The 17,851-nt window shown below is 59.5% G+C and overlaps 1 protein-coding gene across 3 annotated transcripts in view; it reads left to right on the plus strand.

The window, feature by feature from the left end:
* SCUBE1 (signal peptide, CUB domain and EGF like domain containing 1) overlaps positions 1 to 17,851 on the plus strand; it is a 134,533-nt gene that overhangs the window by 95,271 nt on the left and 21,411 nt on the right. For all 3 annotated transcript variants that reach the window (XM_044228546.1, XM_044228547.1, XM_044228548.1), the window contains 4 exons: positions 4,204 to 4,320; positions 10,073 to 10,195; positions 12,407 to 12,523; positions 14,068 to 14,190. In XM_044228546.1, coding sequence (XP_044084481.1) covers positions 4,204 to 4,320; positions 10,073 to 10,195; positions 12,407 to 12,523; positions 14,068 to 14,190 — 480 coding nt within the window. The remainder of the gene's footprint in view (positions 1 to 4,203; positions 4,321 to 10,072; positions 10,196 to 12,406; positions 12,524 to 14,067; positions 14,191 to 17,851) is intronic.

Here is a 17,851-nt window from a genome sequence, read left to right on the forward strand (position 1 = left end):
GTGGCCCCCGACCACACCTGGCTCTCTGACCTGGTCTGGCTCACTCATCCGTCGGGAGTCCCCCAACCTTGGGTCCAAATATTGGCTTCTCTAAGTAATGGAGAGACCTGAGACACGGGCCTGGCTTCACGGGTGTGTGACCCATACACTTGCCCCAGGCCCTACCCTCAGAAGGGCCCCCAGTTGGTTGAGTGTTTGGTTGCCTCTGTCTTGAAATTTCCAATATTTGAGCGAGGGCCCTTCATTTTTACTTTGCATGGGATGTCACAATGGGTAGTTGATCCTGCCTGGACAAGTCCTTGAACTTCCCTGAGCCTCTGTTTCTCTGCCTGCAGAAGAAGCCAACTTCTGGGGCTGATGCGAGGCCAGTAGATGAGAATATCCTTTGTCGGCTGTAGAGGACTGTGTTCTGGGGGGGTTGTTCCCCTTGTCCCCCCCAGGGGGAGAGGAGAGACTTTGGAAAGACCCAGTAGCTCTTTTGGAGAGACTAGAGGGCTCTCAGAGTCCAGAAAGAACGTCTTCAGTTCCCTGGGACAGGAATCTAAGGGTATGGCTTTGCCCTCTTCCCCCTCGCACCCCCGAAGGTCTGGCGCCTGGATTCCGGCCTACCTTGGCAGCATATGCTCCTAGATGGGGTGTGGCCTCGCAGGGCAGCAGCGGCACCCCATCTGCACCCCCACCCTGAGGTGCCAGAGACAGCACCACTGCAGTCCCCAGCCCGTGTTTGCTGTTTGCATGTGGAGGATCCTGCAGTCAGAGGAGAGGACAGGCTGCCTGGTTTCTGCATCTGAGACAGTGATGACCCAGTGCCAGGCCTGGGTGCCTCTAGTCTTGGGAAGCAGGGAGGTGAGGCTGCTTTTTGAGGCAATCAGAGAGAGCGGTCCAGGGGGAGGGTCCCAGGCTAATGGCACCCAAGGCAAGGAGCTCCCTCAGCAGCATCCAGCAGGCTCCGCTTGGAAACTCCCAGGCACAAAGTTCAGTGCCGCCCAGGCCGGCCCATCCTGTAACTGTAGACTTTAATCCCCGAACCTGACTTGAGCCCAAAGGACTGGGTAGACTTTGTCCTTCTTCTTTCTGTGCATCTCACATCGTGCCGTGGACATCTGCTGTCCTCAGAAGGACACAGCCACCAACCCTGTGCTGTTGAGGGGATGCTAGGGGCCTGGCAGTGGCGTGGGCAGCATAGAGAACAGGCTGGAGGCTGGTTCTCGGTGCACTGCCCCTTCCCCCACCCAGCCAGGCCCTGGCCTCAGTAAGTATTGGCTCTTAGCGTTACTGCACGAGCCTGGAGGCATCGGCTACCCAGAGTGAGGCAGTGGCCGGGAAGACAGGGACCATTGGCAAGGCTATGAATGTCACAAAGGCAGACTCTGGTCGCCGGGCCCAGAACGGCGGCTATTAAGGTCAGGGACTGGCATCAGATGCTAAAGAAGTACCAAGACCAGGCCTGGAGGCCCCAGAGAGCGGTATGCTTGGAGGCCGGGAGCACTGGAACAGGAGCCGTCAGGGTGGAATGTGGAGAGTATGGCACCTGCTGGCGCTGTAGGGCCCTGGAGCTGGGACTGGAGATTTCGGGCTGTCCGGCGGGTTGGAGTCGGACCCAGCAGGTCCCACCAGCTCTGCCACTTAACGCACAACCCTGGACTGATTACTTGCCTGGGAAGTGGAAGGGGTGGGAGCTGCCTCAGAGCTGCTGAGAGTCTGGGGGACTTCAGGCTTGGAGGGCTGCGCTGGGACTGGAGCAGGGGACCCGCCATAACCAAGTGCTGTGGAGTGATGGTGTCAGCGCCCACAACAGCCCACAGGGCCTTCCCCGAGGGCCCCCGAGCCCCTCGCTCAGAACGTGAAGTTTAGACCCCAGACGTTGTCTAGGGCAACACGGGAGATTAAACGTGTGGACCGTGCAGGGGAGAAGCTAGAGAGTGGATGAGTCTCCACGCGGACCCCAGCCCCCTCCTGGCCTCCACCTGCCCTGTGTGTGTGGAGTCCTATCAGTTCTGGAAGGCCAAGTTCCGAGTCCCCCCAGGACCCCAGAGATGTGAAGGGCCAACAGGAGCCCATTTGACCAGGTCCATTTCTCAGGGACACAGCCGCACCCCACCTCCCCACAGAGAGGCCCAGTCACTGTCACTGTCCCCGAGTAAGGTCATAGCTATGTTCCAGTCCCAGTTCTCCAGGGCCTGAGCCTTACTTCCCTGCCCCTGGAGAGCAGGCAGGCCCTCAGAGGGGCTCTCCCACATGAAAGGCTGAAAAGGCACCTGGAGCCTGCAGTGGCTCTTTGATGTGGGGCTGGGAGGCGGGATTTCCTCTCTGGTTAGAAGCCCAGGAGGGGCAGCTGCCGTTTGTGGAGCAGCTACTACATGCCACGACCCAGACCAAGCACTTCGAGCGGGAACCCGTTTGATCTCACCTCCGGCCCTGGAGGGAACGCTTGCTGTCCTCACCTGCCAGGTGCGGGTGCCGCGGTCCAGGCCGGGGGGTAGCCTAACTGGGTCAGTCCGTGAGGACAGGGCAAAGCTCACACTCTGCCCTGCCCACCTGCGCTGTCCCAGTAAATAGGCCGGTGGGGAGACGAGAGGGCCTGAGCAGGCCAGACTCCAGGCAGAGCCCGGCTTCCGCTAACAAAGGCCACCCTAGTACAGGGAAGGGCCGTGGCCTTCTTTCTGCACCTGGGGCCTGGGAAGCTCCTTGCAGAGGTGGTCTTTGAGCTGGGCCTGGGAACACCAGCTCGTGAGAGGCCTCCACGCCGCTGGGCCAGCACACACATGGACAGGAAAACTCACAGAACTGCGCACACCCAGCTGGGGTCTAAGATTTGTGGAGACGCACAGAGAGACAGGCCAGGAGGAGTCAGAGGCAGGGAGACTCACCTTTCACAAGTAGTTACAACTCATCCTATCATGGTGAAGACTTCAGCCTTAGGAAGAAGGGTCGGGGGCCCTCTGCCACCCCTAGCCCCTGTGTCCAGAACACTCAGGACGACACCTGCTATGCCCCACCCCCACCCGGCAGGATCACAGAGATGCAGATGTACACACAGAAGGGAAAGCCAGATGTCCCCCACCTCCCTGCCCTGCCACCCAACCCCCCCCACACACACGCACAGGCACACAAATTGAAGTTCAAAGGAAAGGTATCAGGAATTTGGTAAAATGAGCAGCAGGGACTCCTGGCTACTGGCGTACGTTTTCAGTGATCATGCCTCTGGGAATACAGACAGCGAAGAAGAACAGACAATAAACCAATTAGGGGGAACCTTCAGGGGAAAGGTACACGGGGCCAGGTGCCCAGAGGAAGCCAAGGTAGGCAGGCGAAGAGTTTTGGATTTTAAAAAATGGGGCCTTTGACTCCTCAGCTCCCAACAACGAAGAGAAGAGAGAAGCCCATTCAGGCACGGTTCCCACAAGATCAAAGCACACAGCTGCTCAGGAAGAAACCCAGGTTGAAAGGCCCGGAGGCCCAGAAATGGGCTCCTCCGTGTGCGGGCCACCTGCGCCCTGGTGACCCAGCTCTGCCAGCCCCTTCTCCAGGCCTGGGGAGGATCATTCTCACCACACGACGGGTTCGGTGACCTAGGCTCTGCCCCAGCCATTCCAGGCCCTTTGAATTTGCAAGGGGGAAAAAAACACTAGACAAGCTTCAAGTGGACAAAAACCAGACGCCTTTAGCTTACGGCTCAGTGAGAACAGATGCTGAGCTGAGTGTCTCATCAAGGTGATGGATGGTGTGCGGGCTCGGGGAACCCCGCCCCGGAAACCCCACAGCCAGGACCACCAGCCAGTCCGTGCTGAGACCATTTTGGGAGCCCCGGGAACTGCGAGTCTGGGTTTGGAATCCAAGTCCAGGCAGGACAAGGGTTTAAGAAGCTGGCCCTAGGCAGTTAGATACCAGCCACGCTGATCTCAGGAGCGCGGACCTGTGGGCAGTGACGTTTACTGCAGCAGAGCCCTCCGGAGCGTGCAGACCTTTACCCATCACCATCATCATCACAGTGGGTCCTCACCGGCAGCCCCACAGGAGTGGTGCCATTCTCCCATTTTACACACGAGGAGCCTGGGGCTTGGGGAAGCCCACAGCTAGAGGGGATCAGCCAGAACTCCAATTCGGGTCTCTTGTCTCAGTTGGTCCCCCCAACAGATGGGGAAAGGAGGTGGCTTCTGTCGGAGGAGACTGAGCATCTCTGTCTCTCCCCCTCCCCCCCAGAGACGTGTGCGGTAAACAATGGAGGCTGTGACCGGACCTGCAGGGACACGGCCACTGGCGTGCGGTGCAGCTGCCCCGTGGGATTCACGCTGCAGCCCGACGGGAAAACGTGCAAAGGTCAGCTCAGAGCCACTCAGGCCGGGGTGGGGGCTCCATGCTCACGCTGCACGTGTGACCATGGCTGCCTGTGATGGCAGGGGGGAGTCCGGGGTCGGCCGTACTTCTGCTGGAGAGGCCGACGAGAGGGAGGGTCCACGCCAGGGCACTACCCAGGTTTCAAGTTAGGGTCCTGCTGTCCAAGGGAAGGGCTGCCCGCTGTGCTAGGCTAGCGGTGTCTTCACTGCAGGAACTCCTGGGCCCACAGGGATTCATTGTGGCCCTGGGTGGGGCATGGGGCAGAGGTGGGCGTCGGCCATCTCTTCACCCTCAACCTCATGGTAGCATCCGGCAGAGCTGGGGCAACAGCACGACCCAGGGAAGTTTGGGAAGGACGGGTCTCCTCGTACAGGGATGGGATTGTCTTCTCGCCACCGATAGAAAAATGCGGATGCTGTGTGTCCATGTCGCTGGAGGAGTGACACGGTGGGGCTGTCAACTGGGAACTGGGGAGGCAGAAGGACTCCATTCGGAGTTAGAAATGAGGCTCTCGGAGGATGAGGGGACGCCCGTGCGAACGGGCCAGTCTCCCAGCCTCTGGAAGAGAGCAGGTAGACCTTCCTCTGTTCCTGCGGGTTCGCTGGCTCAGCCCCACAGAGTTCCTGAGTGCCTCCGAGGGCACTTGGGGTATTAGGGCTCCTTCAGGAAACAAGAAGCAAGGGGAGCAGAGAAGCGAGAGCTGTCAGGACTCTGGAGACTGAAGGGCCACCCCGCAGCCCCGGCAGAGGAGCCCTGAGCAGCCACAGCCATTGGGCATGGAGTAGAGGGGACCGCCAGCGCCCCTGCAAGGGAGGGAGGGGCAGCCCCTTCGCCAGGCTGGCCCTGCGAGCCCCCCACCCCCGCAGCCGTGGGCCCCTGCCTCCCACCTTGCCGGGGATCCAGCCAGGCTGGAGGGGCGTGAGCGGAAGGGCAAACTGGACTCCCTGAGTCCAGTGGGTGAAGATGCGAACAGTGGCGGCTTCCATAGGTTTTTAATAGTCTGAGGGGGGCTATTTTCAAGCCTCTAAAAATAGATAGCATGTGACTTCCCCTTCCTAGCTGCTCTGCTGGGAAGAAACTAGGGGTTATTGACAGAAATAACAGTCCTCACACCTGTTTATTTGAAAATAAAGCCCTTCTGTGGCCCCTGCCCGGCCCGCTTGGAGCCGAGCCGCAACACGTGGACTCGATGCCAGGGGGATGGGCCAGGGCTCCCCGCGGGCCCAGCCGTCCCCACAGCCGGCAGCGACATAGCAGGCCTGGCCCCGTGCCCTCAGCGCTGGGGCAGAAGAGGGTAAAGTCGGACCACGCTGCCTCCCTCTCGGGCACGGAACTGCAGGGGCGGCACAGCTCAGTCCCTGACCTGAGGCCGGGAGCTGGCACCAGAAGCCCAGCTGTCCGTGCCACAGCCATGCCCCAGCAGAACACCTGTGGGGGGGCTGGGCTGCCCCCGCCCGGGGTTTGGGAGGCTGGGGGGGCACCTGTCCCCGCCCCACCTCCACCTCATGTCTGGGGGACGGGTGGTGCCGAGGGGAGCTCCCCACAGCCGGAGGCCGACCCTGATGAGCCCCCCATGCTGCTTCCCGCAGCTTCTCCTGAACCACTCCAGCTCTTTAACGAGGGCCGCCCCTGCTCAGCCCTTTGCCCTCAGCTGGACCCCCTCCCCACTCTGCCCTGCAGGCAGATCTCATTCACTGCCCCACCAGATGGGGTTTCTGGGCTCCCCCTCCCCCGTGTTCAGGGGAATGAACCAGAGCTTCCCTGTCCCTGGAGATCCTCTATCAGATGCAGAAGACAGTTTCTCAGTTTTTAAAATCATGAGCTATACATGTGTCACTGACTGCTTGGTGCTGGATGGAGACGTAGAGCCTGGCAGCAGGCAAGGACCAGAGCCCGCCCTGCTCTGGGGCTGGGAGGCCGTGGGGAGCGGCATTCATCCTGACGGCCTTCCCAGCGGCACCGTGGCCCGGGGTGCAAGGACCCAAAGGGGTCCAGGGTGCCCAGGTATGTGAGACGTGGGGAAGGCCAGGCCAGATGGTGCAGGGGCTGTGTGCTGGGGGGCTGGGCCCTTCATTCTTCCAAACCTTGGCAAGCCCCCCAGACACTCCCGGGCAGGGAAAGCACCGGCTCGGGTTTCCATTTTGAGCCAGTCCCTGACCACAGCTTGGACGGGGTTCTCTGGGCAGGGTCCGGAAGAGCAGGAAGGCGGCCGCTGTCTCCACCCAGGCTGGAGATGACATGGCTTGACCCAGGTGCTGGCCACAGTAGTGGAGATGAGATGCTGTCCTTGATATCCGGGTATCTGGATATTGTCTTTGGAGGTAGAATTTAAGGATTATGGGACTAGTCAAAAACTGCATCATGTCTCAAATCAGAGGACACTGGAAAATGAAGGCTGACCTCCGGGCTTGGCGTCTCAGAGCCTCGAGCGCACAGCCGAGCTCCCTGGGGCCAACCGGAGAGACGCAGGTCAGAGCGCGGGCACTTGGCAGGACCAGCCCAGCTGGGAATTCCCGGCCCCGAGGCTTCGGCTCCGCAGTGGGCGTACAGCCCTGGTCCTGGCAAGGGCCCAGAAGGGACATCAAAGGAGTGATTTCAAAGGTTCAGCGTATTCTGGAAGCCACAAGCCACTGTGAAGCAAGACCAATGGCTGGAGGGTGAAGGTAACAAAGGCCCCGGAAAATCCGGAGTTGAAGGCCCAGGGCCCACAGGGGTCACGCGGCAGGTGGAGACACACATGGGAAAGTGGGGGTAATTCTGCCGGAAACACAGGAGCCATGGCGTGATCAGGAGGATGTGTCCCAAGCTCTGTTTCAAGAGTGTGGACAGTGCAGGGCTCCGGCCTCAAGGCTTCCTGTTAGTTGCTGCACCTGCTTGACATTGGGAAGGGGGCACTTGCTGATCGGCCCTTCTGAGAGGAGGGAGGTCTGGGGCCTTGACTCCCAGAGCTGGAACCTGGATTTCTTCAGAGACACTGGCCCCTCCTCCCAACACCTTCCAGAAGAGTTGGGAGAACTCCCACCCACCATCTGTTCCCTCTTCTCCCTCACCTGCCCTCTGCCCAGCAGCATGCCCTCCCTACAAGGCTGCTCTTGCGCAACCCCAGCCCGCACCCACCCGGAAGCTCTCCACATGCCCCCTGGGGTGCCATGCTGTGCCCCCACAGCGGGATGGGCAGAAGGGAGCAGGAACCGTCGTCCTTCTGTGTGTTCCTGTAGCTCCCACCCCGCCTTCCCGCCCCCGACCCTACTTTCAGCCACTCCGACTCCTTCATTCTTTATCCCCTGCGGGCAGTCACACGGTGCAGGCCGCACCCTGGGTCCGGGGGCCCCAGAAAGGAGCCAGCTCCCCCATCTGTGTCCATGACGAGGGGTCAGCCAACTCTGGAGGGGATGTCAGGGAAGGCTTCCCAGGGAGGCAGCTGTTTCCAGGGACAGGCCACGTGGGGGCCGCACTGGGTAAGGCCGCCGGAGTCTGGGCTGCGGAGGCAGGAGCCAAGCGCACAGAAAGGGGAAGGCAGGACACCCAGGCCCGGATGCCCAGGGAAGGGCCTACAGAGAGGGGCTGGCCCTTCATCCTGGGATGCCCGGGGGCCACGGGAGACTTGTAAACAGGTAGGGGTCTGCTGGCTGCCTTATGGGATCAGGACCAGTGTGAGAACAGTGAGGAAAGAGAGGAGCCTTAGAAGGGCAGGAAGGGGAGAGAGGGGCAGAGGCCATACCCCAGGCTCCCCTCAGAATGAAGGTCCAGGGGCTGTGTGACTGTACCCCGGCTAGAGCTGCAGGGTGCTTCTCCCACTCCTACCCCCAGACTGCCGCCACACCAGCCTGGCCTCAAGCAAACATGCTTCCCCTGGCCTGTCTGGCTGTCATGACAGCCCCTCGGCTGACGGGCCCAGATGGGGATGAGGACAGGACTGGGGGTTCCAGAAGGCCTGAGGCATTCCTGAGGAGGCAGACCCCCTCTGCACATTTAGTCTGTGAGAGGCACCTGTTCCCAGCCCAGTTCACAGATGGGGAACGTGAGGCTCAGAGAGGTGCCTTTCCCTGCCCAGGATCACACAGCTGGCTGGAACAGAGCTGAGACAGGTCTCCGTTCTCCTGCCAGAGGCTTTTAGCTAGAAATTTCCCCGTCTTCCTATAATTCCCAAGGAGAGAGGATGACAGAGATGCCCAAGCCTCCACCCAGGACAGGCCCTCAACTGAACTTAATGTCCACTCTCTGGAGGCTGTGGGGCTGGTATGGTGCTCTGGAGAGAGCCTGTCTTTGGAGACAGCTGGAGCCGGGCCCCAATTTGGTTGCTACGTGTAGCTGTGATCCCCTCTAGAATGGGGGATCTGGTCCCCCAGGTGTTTTGAAGATCATACAAGACTTCGACAGAAAGTGCTTGGCCTGGGCACCAGCATAAGCTAGTGCCCAGTAGGTACAGTGAGCACCACAAGGTCTGACTGCCTGCTGCAGGGTCTGGGCTCACCCTTAGGCATTTTTGTTCCTGGAACACACACCTGTGCAGAATTCCCGGACTTGAGAAATTATTGTTTTTCGTGATCACCTTGGTGAGCACATACTATATTCAGCACATACTATATTCACCCCTACTGTATTCAGTGGGGTGAAGTCACCCAGGCAGCAGCATAGCCAGGATTCAGGGGCAGATCTGATAACCCACAGGCCTCCCTTATTGGGGACTATCTGGGGTTCCCTTCCTTTGCCACCTTTCTGGTGCCAAAGCCACCAGAACATGCAAACAGAGTGGGTCTTTGGGGTAGAAGTGCCTGGGGTCGGAGGAGGACAGCCAAGGGCAAGGAGATGCAGCAGCATGCCCACTGGGTACCCGGCACCCCGCAGCGCCGGGTCCCGCAGTGGCTCCCCAGGAAAGCCACCCTGGGCTAGGCCACATCCCCTCCCAGAGGCTCTGAGGACTGCCCACGGGGAGCCTCAGCCTTGCTCAGGACCACACAGCTGGGGTTTGTTTCGGGAGCATTCTATGGGAACACCGCTTTAGGACCGTCCTGCAGGTGTTGGGTCTAGCTTGTTTGGTTTGCGGAAAAAGAAGTGAGGCGCCATCTGCGATCTGGAGTCGCCGGGGTGGGACAGAGTCCCCTCCGTGGGGCTCCGCACAAAGGGGGCAGGTGGGCCTTGCTCGTGCCAGTTGCGCAGGACAGAGCGCCCAGGTCCTCACACTCAGGACAGGCACAGGGGGGTAGGGGTCCAAGTCAGCAGCTCCGCTAAGACACGGCCAATGACCACCTCGGAGGAGTGGTTTCTGGTTTCCTTTGCTTCCTTCCCACGCCTCTAAATCAGGGTGAGAACCCCGTTCCGAAAGCTCTGCTACTACGTGCTGGGTCGTGTCAGCATGGGGAGCCTTGGGGTGGGGGCCCAGGAGGAACGGTGGAGTCAGAAGCACCTCAGGGACAGGTCTCTGAAGACACAGTCTGCCAGGCTGGCCTGGAGCCCAGAGAGCAACGCCCGGAGAAGCAGGCCGAGGCGGGGTGGGAGGGAACTCACGAGTGATTCGGGGGACGTGTGTGATGTACCCGCAGCAGGCCATCGTAACTCAGCCTCCCACCGTGCCCCCCGCTGCTGGGAGTCAGGCCCCTGGGCCACTCCGATGGGGATGCGGCGACCGGACGAGGCCGGGGCGCCAGCGGGCGCAGGGAGTCGCGGAGGCAGGGGCCCCGCCACCTGGCAGCCCAGCCCACTCGCCTCGCCCTGCCCGCTGGGCGCCCCGCAGACATCAACGAGTGCCTGGCCAACAACGGGGGCTGCGACCACTTCTGCCGCAACACCGTGGGCAGCTTCGAGTGCGGCTGCCGGAAGGGCTACAAGCTGCTGACCGACGAGCGGACGTGCCAAGGTGAGCCCCACCCCGTGCGCCCCCGGCGGCCTTGCCCGCCCTTCCCGGGCCTGTGGGGGTGGGGGGCAAGGGCCGGGGTGTGCCAGCCCCCACTGGTCTTTACACTTTCTCCTCAAGTCACCCGCCCCTTTTATGGATGCGAAACTAAGGCCGGGAGGCGCATCAGCGTGGGTGTGGGTGTGGGTGTGTGTGTGTGGGTGTGTGTGCGCGCGCGCGCTCATGTGCAGGGAGGGCGGCAGGGGGCAGTGCCACAGTGAGCCGTTGGCAGAGCTCGCCAGCTCCAGCACCCTGTCCTTCCTGGTGGCGCCCCCCACCCCCACCCCCAGAGGCTCCGGAGGTGGGCTGCCGCCACCTGGTGGACGGCGTGGCACATTGCAGGCGCTCTCCCGCAGTCCTTAGGGTTCCTGGGCACCTTAGAGGCATGGTGTGAGGTCTGGGCAGAAGCCAGGAGTGGGGCGCCTGGGTGGCTCAGTGGGTTAAGCCGCTGCCTTCGGCTCAGGTCATGATCTCAGGGTCCTGGGATCGAGTCCCACATCCGGCTCTCTGCTCAGCAGGGAGCCTGCTTCCTCCTCTCTCTCTCTGCCTGCCTCTCTGCCTACTTGTAATCTCTCTCTGTCAAATAAATAAATAAAATCTTTAAAAAAAAAAAAAAAGAAGCCAGGAGTCACCCAGGATGCAGTGAGAGCCCAGAGGATGGGCAGTGGGAAGAGAGGTCAGGGAAGGCTTCCTGGGGGAGGGGACACTGGTGAATAGGCATTTTCCCAGAGGGGTGGCAGACCGCACGTGGCCGAGTCGGCATATCTGTGTCACTCAGGACTGGCCCTCAGGGACAAGGGATGTGCTCTCCCAAGGACAACGAGCAGAAGACCGGTGAGGGGGTTCTGGGGCCAGCCTGTCCTGGACTCTTCCTGTGACCCAAGCCTCCTCCCTGACTTGGCCTCTTCCTCCCTTGTGGGTCTCCTGGCTCTGTCCACCCCTTAGCACATGGGGCCGTTGGGAGCACATCATGTCTCCAGACTCCTCTGCACTTTGACTTAGCTTCTCCATCTGCCTTGCCAAGTTCTGTGGAGGGCTAGGGGAGGGCCCTTGACTTTATACCCCCAGCTGCCCCGTGGGACCGGAGGGCCACCGCTGAGGAGGGGATCATGACGTTTTTGCTTCTGGGCTCCAGCCAGTCTTCTCCACTCCCTGGAGGCCCCGTGCTCCCCCCTGCCGGCCTGTGCTCAGAGTGCCCTTCCTCTACTTCCATTCCTTACTTCCAAGCTAGTCTTATCCGTCAAGGTCTAGTCCAGTGCCACCAGTACCAGGAGATCCTCCCAGATGTCCCCGCTGGGAGAAATCACATCCTCCTTTGAGCACCCCAGTGTGATTCCTTCCTTGTGCTAGAATTATTACCAACACACATATATCATCAACGTGTATAGTCCCATGAGCTAGTATATTCAAAGAATGACCTCCAACAACGGTGCCCATGGTAAGGTGGGTCAGTGGCTGTTTTGCCCTTGGGAGCCCCCATCAGCTGTCCCATGAGAGCCATTTTCCTCAGAATTTACGGCCGGGACAGACTTGTCTTCTATGAGCATGCTGTTCATTTCCTCCTTTCCAGTAACAGCACTCTGTGACCCTTTTTCCTTTTTTACCCTAGCTGCCAGGAAGCTCAGAATCAAATTTCATATACCATCAAGGCTTTTTTGTTATCCCTTATGGGTAGCATATCACCCCCCCCTTACCTTTTCTCTTTGAGCTGTTTTCCTTGTTTTCTCAAGAGACCTCTTGGAATGGCCAGAAAACACACTGTGGTCAGCCTCCCAAAGGCCTGGTTTCGTGTCCCAGTTCACTGGTCTCCTCAAGCAAGCCCCTCTCAATTTCCTGCAGATGTAGATTAAATACTCATCCTGATCACCATAGAATGTGACATATTAAAATGACAGAAATTCATCAGACCTTGTATCCAGGGTATTTCCAGCCTGCCCTCCTCCCGAAGAGATGGGAAATGGCTTCTAACCCAGAAATGTAAGGTTCTTGGAGACAGACTGGAAAATCGGGCCCTGACCGGAAGGCCGACATTCACTTGGCTTGTGCCCCAAGCCTCAGGGCTCAGGGACTGTCTGTGTGCAGCTGTGTGTTGAGAGACTGCGTGAGGGACGGGCCATGCCCACCCACCGCACCCTGAAACTCCTCCCTGCACTTTGTCTCCTTGTGGCCACGCAGACATCGACGAGTGCTCCTTCGAGCGGACCTGCGACCACCTCTGCATCAACTCCCCGGGCAGCTTCCAGTGCCTGTGTCACCGCGGCTACACGCTCTACGGGACGACCCACTGCGGAGGTCTGCAGCCCGCCCGCCAGGGCCACCTCCCCCCTGAGGCACGCGCCTGGCCGCATGGCCACCTCTGCTGCACCCCACACCCTGACCCCGACTTTGACTCCAGAGGGCCTGGAAGGGACTTTAAAGCAAGGCCAGGTTCTGGTGGGCAGAAGGGCTCAGATGAGAGCAAAGGTGGGAAGATGGGGGTGGGGAGGAGCAAATATCTGCTAGGTGGCAGGCATCAGGCCAGGTTGTGGGCATAGACCCCTGGAAACGGCAGCCGCAAGGGAACCTCGGTCCAGAACGGGGAATGGCCACTACACAGAGTCCCACAGAAGATTTGTCCCAGTGGGAGAAGGTGACGAAAGAGAAAGGCTGCAAACGGAGACGGGGGGGGGGCGGGCAAGGAGGGGGTTGGAGTTCCTAAAGGAGGATCTTCTGGATCAAGATGAGGGAAAGGATGCCAGAAAGATCAGCATATGCAAAGGCACTGAGGTAGCACAGAGGGACCCAGAAGCAGCAGGGAGAGTCCCGGGAGGGAAGGAGAATGTGGTGCGCAGTGCAGACAGAGGAAGCAGGGCTGTGTGAGTCCTGCAGGTGACTTGGGTTTTCTTCTTAATGCGAAGGAGGGCTTAAGTAGAGGTGTGACGTGGGCATGTTCAGGTCATGAGATCACTTTAACTGCCGCGTGTTTAGGAGAGTGGAACCCAGAGCACTAGCAGAGAGACCACTCAGGCATGGGAATCAGAGCCCCTGAGCTCGGGCAGGGTGGGAAGTGTGCAGAGAAGGGGAAGTTTCTAGAAGTGTTTAGCTGCAGATGATGGGACTCGGAGGTGTGTGGGCCTGGCAGGTGAAAAGTGGGGGAGCCAAGAATGGCCCCGAGGTCCGAGGGTGTCATTTCCTGTGACCACGCTCCCTCTGCTGGGCAGCCTTGGAGGTCAGTTAGGGTGAGACGTGAAACGATCGAGCACAGCTGGTGTTCGGGGGAAGGGGCTCCTGGGGTGGGTTCCAGATTCTTCTGGAAGGACCCCAAAACCTGGGCACTGGCTCCACTGGGCCTGCCGCTCCCACTGCAGGCCGCCCAGATGCTGAGAGCCCGGCATCCCAGCATGAGCCTGGGCCAGTCCGCCTCCCCGTCTCCAGCGGGTGCTCTGGCTCCCTGGTGGCCAGCGAGGGAAGGGTCGGAGGTGGCTTCTCTCACCCCGGGGCGCGTTGCACAGAGGGAAACGGCCTGTCCAAAGCCCCAGCAAGGGAGAACTCCCGACTCCTGCCTCACGAGACCTGCTTGCCACTTGAATTCTGTGCTGCCTTTTGCCGTCCTCCCAGGTCGGGTGCAGCTGCAGGAGTTCTGCAAACCGCTGGGGGATGGGGAGGGGCTGCCGTCTGTGTGCATCAGCCTCAGGGGTGCGCGCTCCTGCGTGTGACGCGTGCGGCCGCCTGTCTGCATCTCATGCGTGGCCGGCTGCCCGCAGGGTCAGGGGCGTCTCGGCCCTCTTGTCCTGGGTGACCCTGCCCTGCCAGCCAGCCTCCCGCCCTGATGCCCTTCCTCCCGCCTGCGCTTCCAGATGTGGACGAGTGCAGCATGAACAACGGGAGCTGCGACCAGGGCTGCGTCAACACCAAGGGCAGCTACGAATGCGTCTGCCCCCCGGGGAGGCGGCTCCACTGGAACCGGAAGGACTGTGTGGGTGAGTGCCCTGGGGTGGGCCGTCGCGGGGACCCCTTAAGACGGGCCTGGGTGCTGGCCTCCCCGCTCCCGCCAAGTGCCTGGATGGGAAGGGCAGTGACCTCTCAGGGAGGGGTGAGCGTGGGGTGGGCATCGCAGGGAGAGGCGATCTTGGCAGGGAATCTCTGCTGCTGAGAGGGGGCTAACGGGAAGGAGGGCTTGCGGAAGAAGAGGGGACCTCGGTGGGAGAGCACTCTGGGTGTCCTCCAGAGACACGGAAATGGACCTGCAGGGGGAGGGGGACACAGAGGTGAGGATCTGAGGGTCCTCAGAGCTGTGGGCTTCGGAGGAGCTGGAAGCTCAGAGGGCACAGAGGCCTTGGCTCCCCCATCTGCCCCTGGTCCTGCCCTGGAACCTGGGGGAGGAAAGGAGGTGGCTGCTCGGACTGCTGTGGCATCAAGGTCTAGAGCAGAACCCCTGGGTCTCCACAGCCCCACCCCCTGCCCAGGCCACCGGCCCCACAAGATCCAGAAGGGGAAGAGGAGGGGGGCGCCCAGTGAGCCCAGGGTTCCTGCGTCCTCTGCTGTGGGCTCCGGAGAACTTGGGGCGGCTCCAGGCTAAGTTCCGGTCAGCCCCCCCGCATTCCCTGGTTCTACGAACACGTGGTCACCCACCGCGCGCCGGGCCTGCTGTGGATGCTGGGACCACGGCCCTGAAAGGGCACCTAGATCCTTGCCCCGCCAGGCCCTAACATCCCCGGGGCAGCCGGAGCCAGCCTTCGATTGTGTTTTTTAAACTTTTTTTTCTCCATGCCCAGCATGGAGCCCAACACAGGGCTCGAACTCACGCCCCTGAGATCCAGACCTGAGCTGAGGTCAGGAGTCAGACATGTAACCGACTGAGCCACCCAGGTACCCCCAAGAGCTGAATCTGACTCAGAATGTGTCTCTCTCTGCTCAGAGCCTTCCATGACTCCTCTTCATGTGGAAGCGGTGCCAGAGTTCTTAGAATGGCCCGAAGGCTGCTGGACCCTGGCCTGCTGGCCTTCTCCCTCTCCCTCACCCACCCCCCCCGCCCGCCTCGGTGACCTTGAGGCTGCTGCCCACCCCCAACGAACATGACCACGCCAGTGCTCCCCTCTTGGCCTGGAGGGCCCCTCACCCCTGTCGCTGTCTGCTCTGGGAGGCCTTCCCTGCACCCGCCCACCATGCCCTGCCTCCTCATTTTCTTTTCTCCCATTGTACTTCCCGCCGCTAGACACAGCATATGCCTGCTCTCTAGAGTGGAGCAGAGACTTTTGCCAGTCCCGTTCACTGCTGTATCCGCAGCACCTAGGACAGAGCCTGGCAAGTGTAGGCCCCCAGTAAATACTTGTTGAATGAGTGAGTGGAAGTATCGAAGAATGGATCCCATCACTTAGCATCTGATATAAAATTTATGCTGAAAGTATTGCTTACTTCAGTAAGGACTGCTGGGCTGTTCAGGCAGTCCTGGTCAGCAAAGCCCACCGCTGGTCTCGTCCTGAGTTGCAGGAAGGAGCCTGTCCGTGTGGGGCCCGTCCCAGGAGCATGGCTCATGCTGGGTACTAGGGCTGAATGGGTTGACCCGTCTTAGGAGCCTGCACGGAGTGAATCTGCCATCTATTAGCTGACTTTCCGAGCCTGGAAAGTCATGGATGGATTGACTTTCAGAGGCGTGTCTGCTAACCAATGAGGTTGTGCTGGGTCTCGTGTAGACTTGTTACCAAAGCTGTCGGATCAGCAGGCTTTCTCTGGGCATATGGGGAAGGGGCCCTTTTATCCTCAGCACCTTATCCGTCATCCCTCCCTCAGTCAGAGCTTCAGGAGCGGCCACTGGGTCTTGTCTGGGTCCTCACACGGCCACCGACCCTGCACCAAGAGTCTGATTGTTGGTCACTATCAGTCAGTGTGATTTTATCCCGTTTCTCCCAAGTCATCTGCTAGGACCTTGGTGACTACATAGAGCAGTTAACATTCTGGGTACTAGATGTGGGAAGACTGAGACAGACAGGCATGACTTAGAGCATTCTTAGAAGGTTCTGGAAGGCCCTCCAGACCCAGGACCCAAGAGTTCCAGGGCTGACCAAGAAAACTGGTTCCACCAACTCCCTGAGTCTGCCATCAGCTTGTAGTTTGCTTTCCCTTGTAACCTTGATGTGGATTGTCTCCCCTCACCTCTGCTGTGAATCCAGGTCCAAAGGGAAGGGCTGGCAGTGACAACCCCCTGATTGGTCAGAAGAAAATCCAAGGTCTCACTGTTCCCCTGAGCGCTTGCCCTAGGAAGTCCTCCTGGTCCAGGATGTCCCCCACCCCACACCATCGGCTGTCTTATAGCACACACAGCAAGGGGCACCTTCCTGATGTTCGCTGGAGCTGCCCCGTTCCTGGGGGTGGGACCAACAGCCTCCACAATCTGCTTATACGTGTCCCTTGGAAGGGAATTCTGTCCTCAGATCGTTTGCAAGAAGGCCTCGATCACTGAGGGATTGGGGAAGCCATGCACCTAGAACAGACTAGTAGCCCCCCAGAACTGTCAGCTGTGGTCCCAGGCGACTTTGACGAGCCAGATCCCTATAACACATGGGATCTACCCCAGTGGAGCTGTAGGGATTTTGTCTGTGGTGTCGTTGTGAGAACCAGCCCGCCACGCTGCAAGATAGCTGAATCTGCCTCCCCCAGCCCGTGGGCATTCTCCTTCACTCCTGTGTTTGTCCACAGCCACGTCGTCGTTAATAAGGTGTGTGTGACGTACTTTATACCGCTGTTCAATATCAGTTTCCCTAGCAGTACATGGGAGGACTGATTTAAAGAATTCAGATGGTGAGTCTCACTAGCAAGGCCCAGATCCAGGCCAGTTATTGGAGAGGGAAGCATAATGGAGCCGATCAGCGGTGCGTGACCTTAAACACGTGCGGTGGGAGAGCGTGAGCCCAAGAACCAAGAGCAGGGTTCTGCCAGGGAACGCGTGGGAGTCAGTAGTTGCAGACGTCAGGGAGAATTATTCCGTGGCCTTGGGTGAGAGCCGTCCCAGTGTATCATCTTCTGCCCGTCCTGAGCATCTTGGGAAATGGTTGGTTAGGTGCACGGTCCTCTTCCGGGGCTCTGCCGAGGACAGCAGTCAACGGTCTCTAAGTCGTGACTTCCTAGTAAGTCCTGAAAAATCCACTTCTGTGTTCCCAAGGGATATAGGTAGAAAGACATAGATCACTCTGAGTGATCTATGAGTAGCCTTCCTAGTAAAAGGTGCTGCATGTGACTAAGTAAGTTGAGCCATCCCAGTAAGGGACACAAGACCTCATAGTAGTTTAGCTCCTATACGCGCAGCATTTTTTCCAAGTGACTGCTTCGATTTATTCAGAAAGTAAATGTCCTTTTATGAGTGCACAATTTATCACCCATAAAATCCATCTGGAGGGACACCTAGGTGGCTCAGTGGGTGAAGCCTCTGCCTTCAGCTCAGGTCATGATCTCAGGGTCCTGGGATCGAGCCCGCATCGGGCTCTCTGCTCAGCGGGAAGTCTGCTTCCCTCTCTCTCTCTCTGCCTGCCTCTCTGTGTACTTGTGATCTCTGTCTGTCAAATAAATAAATAAAATCTTTTTTAAAAAAATCCATCTGGAGATACCCAAAGGGTCCCTTAGGGCTTGTTCTGGTCTTTACATGGT

The sequence above is a fragment of the Neovison vison genome, chromosome 12 (genome assembly GCF_020171115.1).
Source record: "Neovison vison isolate M4711 chromosome 12, ASM_NN_V1, whole genome shotgun sequence".
Lineage (NCBI taxonomy): Eukaryota > Metazoa > Chordata > Mammalia > Carnivora > Mustelidae > Neogale > Neogale vison.